Source organism: Sprattus sprattus (genome assembly GCF_963457725.1).
Source record: "Sprattus sprattus genome assembly, chromosome: 2".
NCBI classification, from domain to species: Eukaryota; Metazoa; Chordata; class Actinopteri; order Clupeiformes; family Clupeidae; genus Sprattus; species Sprattus sprattus.
This window is the reverse complement of record NC_137921.1, coordinates 26,122,961-26,135,533: the sequence shown is the minus strand read 5'-3', so window position 1 is coordinate 26,135,533 and position 12,573 is coordinate 26,122,961. Positions and strand designations below refer to the sequence as shown.

The 12,573-nt window shown below is 44.3% G+C and overlaps 1 protein-coding gene across 1 annotated transcript in view; it reads left to right on the top strand.

Moving 5' to 3' along the window:
- Nucleotides 1-11,838, top strand: part of tmem39a (transmembrane protein 39A) — a 118,717-nt gene extending 106,879 nt beyond the window's left edge. Inside the window, exons 8-9 of the mRNA XM_080832039.1 lie at nt 10,440-10,560; nt 11,087-11,838. Coding sequence (XP_080688165.1) covers nt 10,440-10,560; nt 11,087-11,326 — 361 coding nt within the window. The 3' untranslated portion in view covers nt 11,327-11,838. The remainder of the gene's footprint in view (nt 1-10,439; nt 10,561-11,086) is intronic.
- Nucleotides 11,839-12,573: the final 735 nt, after the last annotated feature.

The following is a 12,573-nucleotide window of genomic DNA, read 5'->3' as shown; positions in this document are numbered from 1 at the left end:
GAGTATTTTAAACCCAATTCTTTGTTGTACAGGGAGCCACTGAAGTGATTTAAGAACAGGGGTGATATGATTGAATTTTTGAAGTCTTAGTGACTATTCTAGCAGCTGCATTTTGGATAAGGTGAAGTTTGTTTAACATCTGTTTTGTTAGACCAGCATAGAGTGCGTTTCAGTAATCTAACCGACTTGAGATAAATGCATGCATGCAAGTCTGTTTTAAGGCTCATGCGAACATCCCGCAGTGGACCACAGGTTAAGGTAACGGGGACGTTTTTGAAGGACGTCCTGGGGACGTATGCTGAGAGACCAAATAAGAACATTCCCTAAAAGTCCGTTTTGAGGCTCATACGAACGTCACGCAGAGGACCACAGGTAAAGGTAACGGGGACGTTTTTAAAGGACGTCCTGGGGACGTGTGCTGAGTGACCAAATTTTAACGTTCCCTAAAAGTCCGATTTAAGACTCATGCGAACGTCACAGAAGGACCAAACGTAGACTTGCTACGAACGTCAAAAACGTTCTGGTAACGTCCTCTAGCGCAGTGTTTTTCAACCGGTGTGGAGAGGCTGTCCGGTGTGCTGTGAAAAAAATTCATTTTTTACATATTGTCACTTCATTGGTGAGCAAAATCACTATGTGCGAGAAGAGCCAACTTGTGTGTTTGTGTGTGTGTGTGACATCGCGCTGTTGGTGGTATGAAGGCTCAATACTCAATACACCCCTGGTGGTACGCAGCGTAAATAATAGGCAGATTTACTGAGGCGACAATTAAAAAAAGTGTTGTGCGTTGAGTGTGGGGAAAAGCTAGCTAACAGTGCCATGGTCCCTAGCCAGCTTAAACGCCACTTGCAAACTAAACACCATGCGCTCCAAGACAAGGACCTTAACTATTTTGTTCGTATGCGTGACAACACTGTCAAACAGGCTACTATGATGACAAGGTCACAAAGGTGTCCGAGAGAGCCCTGGAAGCTAGCTATTTAGTAGCGGAACTCATAGCTAAGTCAAAAAAGCCACACACTGTGCTCCGACGGAGCTTCAGCCATGGTCGGGCGCATCAAAGGCTTTGTGAGCAGTGAGAGAAAAACCCTGATGTTGTGGTGGTCACCCACTGCTTTCTACACCGAGAGGCACTTGTTGATAAAACGCTACCAGCAGAGCTTACCGATGTGTTGGAAAGAGTCTTGAGCATGGTTAACTTCATTAAAACAAGACCACTAAAAAGCCGCCTGTTTTCAATTTTATGTGAGGAGATGGGAGCAGAACATAGTGCCTTATTGCTCCATACAGAGGTCCGATTGGTTGTCACGGGGGAAAGTTCTAGTACATACTTGTGCGATCTTGGCTTTTCAAGTTAAACAGCGATAAAGACTACATAAAGAACGTCTGCGATCCCTTGATGAGGAATTACGTGTGTGCCTCTCATCAATTCCTGCCCGGACACCACTATTGTGTGCCTCTAAACAGGCCCAGATTTCGCAATAAGTGAGTACTATGTCATTTCATAATAAATGTATTGTCACGTGGCGGCATAGTAATTCCCATAATTTATTCTGCGCAACGGGTGCACAATGTTCTGTTTGGAAAGTATTAGCGCTTAACGATGTTCATATACCATGACAGTTGTCGTTGTAATTGCCTGCATTTTGTTCTACAGGTGTGTGGCAGTAATGCAGCCGGTCTAAAATGATCTGTACCTGGGCATAAAGCCCGTGCCATCTTGGCATTAGCATGATGTTACGTTTAATAAAATACAACAAATAGAACACGCGTTTCCCTTATTTCTTAGAGTATATTATGCTCAGGCTGAAACGATGTTTCGGTTTGATTTTCATATAATTTCCGGTTGTTGGTGTGCCGTGAGATTTTTTTCTGTGTCTTAAGTGTGCCTTGATGCAAAAAAGGTTGAAAAACACTGCTCTAGCGAACGTTGTGGCGGGGACCAATTGGGGACGATTGGGGACGTTGTGAATGTCCTGTTAACGTCCTGGGGACGTCCCCTGTTTGCGGGGGATAGCATTTGTTTCGGTGTCTCACTATGGGATACGCCCCAGCCCCTATTCCTCAGAAGCCTTATATCACTACGCCAGCCCCATTGGCTGGCACCTGTGACGCGTGTCAGGGCAGACCCCGCCTTCCTATATATAGGGATACACAGCGTCACTTCGTCATTCAAAAAACAAGCAAACCTCTTCTCGCTTCGCACAGCAAGGAGGGTAATGCGGTGAGACACCTCACTCATGCTATCAGAGAACCAGGGTTATGCAAATAACCTAAAGTTCTCTTTCAAGCATTCGTTTCGGTGTCTCACTATGGGATAACGTAGCTCCCGTATTGCACAAAAGCCTGTCTCGAATGCCTACTGCCAACCTACAAGGGCTGAGAGCCCGAAGGGCCCGACCTAGATGGACCAACCCCAAGCACTGCATGCGCTACGGGTGTTGCCGTGACATCAAGTTTGTAAAATCTGACGAAGGTTTGGTAGGAAGACCATCCTGCCGACCTACACACCACGTCCATAGACACACCCTCAAACAAGGCCCACGATGTTGCTAGACCCATTGTGGAATGTGCACGCAAATCAGCCGGTGCCGACAGGCCCTTGCTGTAATATGCTAACAAATAGCATCCACAATCCAGTGTGAAAGCCGCTGCGTAGAAATAGGCTTACCGGTATAGGGCTTTGCCCATGACACGAAAAGCTGATCACTCTGCCTAAAAGTTGCCGTCCTATCCACATAGATCCGGAGGGCTTGGACCAGGCACAGCGCATGTAGACGTTGCTACTCCGGAAAATCGAAAGGTGGAGGCCGAAAGGCTGTCAGCTCCAATGGAATGCATGGCTGAGCAACCTTAGGCATTACATCGTAATGACACTCTGCAATCGCCAGGCGCAAATTGTAGACATGAAGGATGTACCGAGAAAGCTTGTAGTTCACTGACACGCTTTGTTGACGCCAGAGCTAATAACAACGCTGTCTTAAAACAAAGTGTTTAAGATCAACTTCCATCAACGGCTCAAAAGGAGGAGCCGAAATCACCTCCAGCACCATGGACAGGTCCCACGATGGAGCTAGCGGTTTTGAGACCGGTAGGGTCCTGCGCGCTCCTTTCATGAATCGAACAACTAGTGGATGTTGGCCAACTGATTTGCTCCCAATGCCAACGTGGCATGCGGAGATCGTGGCCAAAAACACTTTAATGGTCGAGAAGGCTCTGCATTGATACGGAATTTCGTGCGTACTTACGCACCATCGTTCGAACACTGACCATTTGCAGCCATCAGGGCGGAATTAGAATTAGCGATAGACGTTTCTCCCTCACCCTGGCCAGGGTGGGCGGAATTAACGCGGAGGGGTGGAAATGCGTAAAGAAGAGCATGATTCGGCCATTCGTGCGCTAGAGCGTCTACTCCAAGTGGAGCGTTCAGCTCCCGGAGAGAGAAGTAAAGAGGGCATTGAGCTGTGTCGTGTGACGCAAACAGGTCCACTGATGCCCTGCCGAAAATCAACCAAATCTGATCGCACACCTTGGTGTGGAGCTTTCATTCGCTGTAGAGCGGGTCGCCCCGACTTTCCTGACTTGATCTGTGCCCATAGGCACCCCCTCTGTCAGAAAGTTGGGTTCCGCCATGGAATTAATGCCATGCACGCTTCTGTCGTCACTCTCACTTTTCGACGAGCGTGACGTGCTGGGTCTAGCTTTAGAGATGCTATCCATCGTTCGAAGTCCCTCATGTATAGAACCAGTCGAACTACCACCAGCGCTGAGGCCATCAGCCCCAGCAGTCTGAGGCATACTCGGAAGGGAATAACTTTGTCCCTTTGGAAATGTGTCAGACATTGGTTGAACTTGTCTATTCTTTCGCGTGACAGATACGCTCTGAACGTGATTGAGTTCAGTGACAAGCCCAGATAAGGGATGATTTGAGTAGGGTTCAACACACTCTTTTTGTCATTGAGACTGAATCCCAACGCAGTTAGGTGTTCTACGAAGGCTGCTGTATGCTCTTTCGCTAGTGTTTCCGATTGGCATGCCACAGCCAAGTCGTCCACAAAAGTAACTATACGGATCCCTTTCTCCCTCAGGGGAGCCAGGGCCGCTTCCGTGCATTTTACAAACGTCCGTGGGCTTAGTGATAAACCGAATGGGAGTTTCAGAAATTCGTATGCCACCCCCTGAAATGCAAATCTCAGGTATTTGCTGTGGGGTGGGTATATTTTGGTGATAGTACGCGTCTGTGAGATCCATGGTAGTGAACCAGTCTCCCGGGCGTACGAATCGCAGTAGGGTTGGATACGTGAGCATTCGGAACGTGAACTTTCGAAGTATTTATTCAGAACTCTGAGATCCAATATTGGTCTGAGCGCTTGTGTTCCCTTCTTCGGGACCAGGAAATATTTTGAATAGAAACCTGCATGACTTTGGTCTGGCGGAACTATTCTGACAGCGCCTTTCATTAGCAGTGTGGCAATTTCCCCTTGTAATATTTTGGCTGCTTCTCCCTGCGCATGTGAATAAATGATTCCCCTGAACATGGGAGGAGCGGTGTGAAACTGCAGCCTATAGCCCTGTTGGATTGTGTGTAGGACCCGTTTCGACCTCAGGCACGCCTCCCAGGTTTTTCATGTGCTTGGCCCTGTCGCCACCCTGTGCCATTGCGCCCAGCTGGCACTTATGTGACCCATCTATCCCGAGAGCGTGCCCGGGGGAGATGTTATATCTGTGCACGTTTTGTTTTGCAAAATTGGGTGATTTATGTCTTGCAACATTTGGGCATGAAAGGGAACTTTTATTTCGTTTTGGGCACAAGAAAAATAAGAATTATAGTAGTATAATTTTTTTATTAAAGGAGTACAAACTATTTTTCTTTTTACAGGACCGGGTCCCTCAGACAGCACAGGCCCTGATAGCCATTTTGAACATTGGGGTTTGCCACACAAAATCCCAGGCTGAACGTGGGATGGAGGACGGGGGCCAGTGAACAGGGGGGCTCCCGTTTCCTCCTGAGACCTGGCGAGGTCAGGCAGTCGTCTTCTTCCTACTAGCCCTGGGGTTGGGGTGGGGGGCAGACTGGCCAGCTGGCGGGGCTGCATGTGGAGCGGGCTTCTTTCTCCAAGCCTGCTTCACCTCTTGCGGGGCGCCCTGGGTGGGGGTCGCTACCTGTTGCCTGGGTCGTTTCTGGTAACGATAGCCTGGGGCTGGGCGTGCAGCCGCCTGAGCGAAGGGAACGCAGAGGGGGCTGGCTGTGGCTTTCTCGGCAGACACAGTTGCAGGGCCTCTTCGTCTCTCCTCTTCTCACATCGTTTTTACATGTGCGCCAAGGCCGTGCCAAAAATGCCGTCGGAGACGATAGGGGCGTCCATTATGGCCTCCTTCTCCCGGTCAGAGAGGTTGGCAAGGTTCAGCCAGCAGGCAGAGATAGGTCCGTGATAACACATATCTCCCGCTGGGCTGGCCCTGGGCTCGCAGTCATTTCTTCTTGCATCTCCGCCTGGTAGGCTGTGAGGATCGAGATGACATTCAGGGCTCTTGCAGACAGCGCCACAGCCTTGTAAGCCCTCTCAGACAAGCTTGACTGCAGGCGTTCTTCTTTGGAAGGATAAGCCCTTCACGTGCAAGACGCCATGAAGGGCTTATCCTTCCTCGTTACCGAGAGCTCCTCCAATAGTTCCGGGAAATTCGGTAGGAGCTGTCTCGCCAAACGTTTAGCCGAAGGCAGCCTCTTCCCCTCATACCGCGACTTCACAGTCTCTGCGGTAACCGTTGGCCATGGAATTGCCAGCTTGTCTGCTGCGCGTTTGCACACGTCCTGCAAGTCTAGACTGAGCAATGGGGGGAGGATGGTGCCTCCTTCTCCGAAGCCTGGGTAGATAAGGGGTGAAGCGCCTGGACGCTCGGTAGGAAAGGTGTGTCATCGAAATCGTCCTCATCGTCGCAGACGAGTAGGTCCGAGTTTCCTTTGCAGTCGTTACCATCCTCCCACTCCACTTCCTCCACGTCTTGCGACGGGGTCGTAGGCATCCACCTGCTCGCTCCAGCTCAGGGCAGCCGTGGCGGGCTGCTGATGCTGAGACATTGCTGTCTGCTGGGCGGTAGTCTGGGCATAGGTAACCGTTGACAGAAGAGGGTCGTTGCCTGATAAACTAGCCTGGCCTACGTTGCAGGGTTTTTGCTGTGAACCGGACACAGTGTTCGCATGAACCGGTGTTATCCAGCACTGCCTGGGCGTGTTTCACCCCTAGGCATGTAGAGCAAACCGGGTGCGTATCCTTGCTGAATATCTTGTTTCCACAAGAACACAGCCGGTCCACATCCTCGCCCTCTGTGGTGGGAATATTCTGCATTGCTGCAGCCATTTAGCTTGCGCTAAGGGCGTTCAACTGGTGTGTCAAACGTGAGTGAGAGTAGCTGGTGTGCTGAACTCGGCTATACCTAGGCTTTTCAGCCGAGGGTTAATCCAACCTCTCTGACCGGGAGAAGGAGGCCATAATAGTCTCGTTGCAACTGCAGTCTCTTTCCTTTTATGTGTTCTACTTGTATGTAGCAGAAGAGTAGAAGTGAGAAGAGAGAGCATACAACTTTTATGGGGTTCCCCTTTTTGATTGTCATTTATGCTATTGGTCATCCCCAACGATTTAACAATCGCCAATTTCTTCCCCGGGATAGAACCCATGCCTGAGTAGGCTTGGCCTAGGTAATTGGCTTTAATTGGCTTTTACCACGCTTTGTTTTATATTTAGAATTTTATGTCTGTTCGGCTAAGGTAATTGGATTACAATGTGACAAGTTTGCCTCATACTCAGAACGTTATGTTTACTTGTTTGTCTGTTTGGATAAAACTACATAATTGTGACCTTGTTATTTATGAATGGAACATGTTATGTTGGATTATAAGTGAGTAGAATAAAAACGCACTCTCAAGCTTTTCTCATTAATATTAAGACCAGTTTATTTTGCACAGACGCGTTTCGGCCTTAAGCCATCGTCAGTGTGTTGGATTATAAGCAGGCTCTCAGTTGCCTTGGGGAGAGAACCACGGGCTGAATGATGCATGCACCACAGAACTGAAATAACTCTTTACCCAACAAAACAGGCTCTGCGCAAAAACACATGTAGGGCTAAACGCATAAAAGACAACCGACTGATTTCCGTGTAGAGGGATCAAATTTAGGATGAATGGTAAATGCAATGATGTTCTAGTTTCTACATTTGCTAGGTTGAAAAAAGAGCCCATCTCCCTTTACAAAACCCCCATACATAGGAAGTGAAATAATTTAAACCGTAAACATTTATTGTTACATAATTTCACTTGTTATTGACGAGGTTTCAGTAAATGTTTGTTGTGGAATGTCTACTCTTCTGCTCTCCTTTCCACTATATTGTGAATCTGACATTTTGTACTGTTGTTTGAATTCTCAACTTTTTTCAAATTTTATTCACTCTATACTGCACTATAAAATTCCTACGTGCACCACAAATTGAAGTAATATGCACTACAATTTCTACAGAATTCAGTTGAAGGTAGAGTATGGAATCAGATCAATGCCATAAATATTCTGTAATCTGTAATATAGATTTTGTATATGTAATATAGATTTTGTATCTGTGAAACCATCTACACTTTCAAAATCTACAGATACGGATTTCAAATACGAAATGTATCTACACTTTCAAAAACTATCTACACTTTCAAAAACTATCTTCACTTTCAAAATCTATCTGCAGATATGGATTTCAGTTACGCATTACGGATACGGATTTCAAGTAGGCTACGAGTTACGGATTTCTGTTACGAATTACAAAATATTTTTGGCACTATCTTTTCTTCCTTTCTAAAGAGCCAATCAGCGCTTTTGGCAGATTTTCTAAAGCGCCAATCAACACATTGTATCCTGTACTGATCAGCGCTAGCTTGCTGGGAAAGTTGAGTGAAACGGTGTATGCAGCAGTCATGGATCAGAGACCGAGAAATGGCACAAGTAAGAAGTCCTATATTTGGAGTTGTTAATAAAGTCATTGTAAAACGCACAATCATAGTCAGTGGTTTTCACTCCACACTTCGTTCCACCTGTTTCAAAGATCCTTGTCGTTGTATGGAAGATATTAGGATCTGCTTTGGTAGCCAACGAAAGCTAATGTTAGCATTTTCGTGACCGATCTCCTATTCACATTTAATTAAGTTAACCATGAACAGTATTCATAAGACCCATTATCACGATGAGAACATTTAGCAGACAGACTGCTATTGTCTTGTTCTCCAGACACATGCAAAGTGATGATGGGGGTATACCGTTAAGTGCATATATGCATCCTCAACAACTGGATAATGACCAGCCTGATTTCAAAACCACCTTGCAATGTCATTTTCGTTTCTTTTCATGGCACTTTGGGGTAGGCTATTTGTAACCATTTTCTGAAGTCCTTGAAAACGCTTTATTGTGTATTGTTTGTGGAAGCGAGTTTTCTAGCGTCTCAGTGGAAGAGATATATGAGGCAGCAAGCTGGAGTCTTAGTTACAATGCGTTCTGCAGCCAAGCGATCTCTGAATCGCCAGAGCCTAAGATTAACTTAATAGTACAGGTGTTCATCAGCCCTTTGGGCCAGACATAAGGCATGCTTGTTAAACTTCCCCCAAGGCGTTCGTTCACCGAATTGTATTCAAACCGTGAGGGGGAGACCCCAGATCTCTCCCTAGGCAGAGCGGTGGCAGATTTAGGTTATAACTATTGAATAATGAGCGGGCCAGCAGTTGCCAGCAAGCTAGCGCTGATTGGCTAGTCAGTACAGGATACAATGTGTTGATTGGCGCTTTAGAAAATCTGCCAAAAGCGCTGATTGGCTCTTTTGAAAGGCTGTAAAAACAGTGCCAAAAAGATTTTGTAATTCGTAACAGAAATCCGTAATGCGTAACTGAAATCCGTATCTGCAAATAGATTTTGAAAGTGAAGATAGTTTTTGAAAGTGTAGATACATTTCGTATTTGAAATCTGTATCTGTAAATACATTTTGAAAGTGAAGATAGTTTTTGAAAGTGTAGATACATTTCGTATTTGAAATCCGTATCTGTAGATAGGTTTTGAAAGTGTAGATGGTTTCACAGATACAAAATCTATATTACAGATTACAAAATATTTATGGCATTGATCTGATTCCATAGTAGAGCCTCTGACTTGTTACAGTTCACTTTGTATCCAGAGAGCTTGAAGGACTGGTTAATCCACTTATAACATCAGTTTATGCACAGTCACTGATTTTGACTCCTGAGAGACTAACGTTTCTACGTACCTCCTCTACCAGCGGTCGACTAGCTAGCGAGAGTCCTAATCCTTGATGTGTTCCTCTACCCAGCATAAAATAATAGAAGATTACCCTGCTAGTTTGTACTGCTGCATCTGGTTGCTTATAAGATCTCAATCCATTTTATGAATGTTTATCCAAATCCATTGGCTCTCAGCACACTGTAAAAATACCTCCACTTAACTGTGTTTAATGCCTTTTCTTTGAAATTGCCAAAGCAATTATTTTGTTCCTGTTGTTCTTCCTCAGTAGTGACTTCTTTGCAGCAATTCAACCATGAAGGCTTGATTCACGCAGTCTCCTCTGAACTGTTGATGTTGAGATGTGTCTGCTACTTGAAATCTGTGAAGCATTTATGTGGCTTTTATTTGAGGTGCTGTTAATTGCCAGTTTCTGAGGCTGGTAACTGTAAGGAACCTAGCCTCTGCAGCAGAGGTACCTCATGAGAGCCAGTTTCATCATAGTGTTTCATGTTTTTTTTTGTTACTGCACTTGAGAATACATTCAAAGTTCATGACATTTTCCGGATTGCCTGATCTCCATGTCTTAAAGTAATGATGGACCATCGTTTTACTTAGTTGAGTGGTTCTTGCCATAATATGGATCAGTACAGAAGTCGTAGTAATAGGGCTATTCACTGTAACCCTACCACTGACCAACACAACTGATGGTCCCAAACACATTAAGAAGGCAAGAAATTCACACTAGTTAATCGGAAACCATTCCAGGTGGCTACATAATGAATCTGAGTGAGATAATTGCCAAGAGTATGCAAAGCTGTCTTCAGAGTCTAAAGTATGAAACATATTCTGGCTTTTTTACCACCTTTTAGTTTACTATATCTCCATATGTGTTCTTTCATAGTTTTGATGTCTTCAGTATTAATCTACAATGTATCTTAAAAACTGCTTTTCTCAGTCTAAATTCTTTCATCATTGTAATCTCTCAAGTCATCTCATGCGCTTAAATACTTTTTTACTTTCTCTCAATTTTCTTGCTGATATGAAGTTACAATGACTTTCTGTTACGTTAAATGACTGGACTACTTGCGGAATTACATGATTATTATATAATAAACTCAATCATTTGGCTTCTTAATATTTGCTTATTAAATATTTGATGACTTTATTTTTTTGCAGTTGGTCAGAGAACACCATCTGGCCTCAGGGGGTGCTGGTGCGTCACAGTCGATGCTTGTATAAAGCAGTGGGGCCCTACAATGTGGCGCTCCCCTCTGATGTGTCCCATTCCAGGTTTTATGTGAGTTATTCCTGAGATTGTCTCTGAGTTTTAGGAGGTTTTTTTGTGGCATACAAAAATGATCCCTCATCATTCATTAATAGACTACAGAAATCTCCTGTCATCATATCTGGTTGATTCGATACGAAATGACACGCAGGCACATATTGTTATTCTTCTGTTGTAGAGAAGTTTTACCTTTTAACCATAGAAATAGCTCCATATATATTATTTTCTTTCACTTACAATAATATAAATAATAATATAAACCTTTCTGATTGCTTAATTATGTATGTTTAGCAACAGCTTTCTGTTAAATTTGGGGAGACAGTGGTTCAGGAGGTAGAGAAGGCATTTAGTAATCAGTTGGTTGCTAGTTCGATTCCCACTGTTGAAGCGTCCTTGAGCAAGACACTGCTCCTGATGTGCAGTGTGCCATCAGTGTAGATGGAAAAAAATGTGAAATACAGCCTTGTAAGTCGCTTTGGATAAAAGTGTCTGCTAAATGACTAAATGTAAATGTAATTTTGCATTTTTCTGTCTGCAGTTTCTCTTTCATAAGCCGCTGCGGATTCTCAACCTTCTGATTGGTATTGAATCCAGTGTGATCCTGTACCAGCTGTACTCCCTACTGCGTTCAGAACGATGGAACCACACACTTTCTCTTGGTCTCATTCTGTTCTGCAACTATTACGTCCTCTTCAAGCTGCTCCGGGATCGGATCGTGCTGGGCAAGGCCTATTCTTACCCACTCAGCAGTAACAGCCTAAGCCTTAAGTCCCAGTGATCACCTGACCTGCAGTTTTCTCAGGCTAACTGCCCTCCTTCCATAACCATCCTCTGGGGTGTCTGGAATTAAGATGGAGTTAAGGAGAAAGTAAGGTTGTGTGGGCAAGCTTCCACAGAAAAGACTGTGAACTTGTGCGTTTTGATACGGCTCTATTTTCATAAAAATGTTTATATCTATTTAAAATGATATATTTTATTTTGTATACTGTTACAATTTGGGGCATTATGACGTTCTGTTATGATACTGCCCCCTTATGCAGGAGGGTGATCCTCCTCTTATGCATGGAGATGATGCTGGGAATTCAGTCCTTTGTGGCATCAACAAACATTTATTGCCAAAGTTTCTTACAGGCCATCAGCATTAGTCTTTGGCTCAGTTGACCAATCAAAGGAAAGGGTTTTTTTTTTTTGGTGGAAGAGCCAATCATTCATTGCCATCTCCTTTATTTATGAATGCTGTACACATTTCATGTTTTGCTGTTTATTACGAGTTTTTGTACTTTCTATTGTTTGTCCGCTGTGCTAACTAGGAACAGTTTTGTGTTATGTTGCATTTATATATATATATATATATATATATATGCAAATAATCTTTTTTTATTTTTTATTATTATTATTTTTTTAATGCCTAGCTTCCTTCCATTGCTTTCATCTTCAATTTTAGTGTTACGTCTGTGTGTTTTCACCTCAAGGAAACTTAGTGCCAAATCCCAGGTTTGGCTGTTTGGGACTATGAATTCACAATCTGGAGAATTTGACAGGAAGCCATTGTTCCCAGAGCCAATAAACACCTCAACTGCCATTATTTGTGTCTTTATTGTATGTGTATGTGTTGTATTGAAGTGTATGCCTACAATGTGCCTACCTGTGTTCATTTCTCAGAATTGACATTTTAACTTTTTGAAGGTACTGTCATTTTAGTCAGGACTTCTCTCATCTAGTAACAATATATTAGTGTATTGAGAAGCATAGAACAATTATCTTTGGTGGAATAGGTTAGTTCAGAGCAACTAACTTCTCCTGCTGCTCCTAATACTGCTAAGCATAGGTGTATAGTACAGTGGCTTTATTAAGCAATAAGCCCCAAGAGGCCGTGCTTTGCGCTGATTTTAGAACAGGTAAGGGAGTTGTTAGGCACGACGCGAAGCGGAGTGCCGTTAAACCCCCTTACCTGTTCTAAAATCAGCGCAAAGCACGGACTCGCGGGGCTTATTGCTTTTCTAAACCTGTTACTACACATATTTG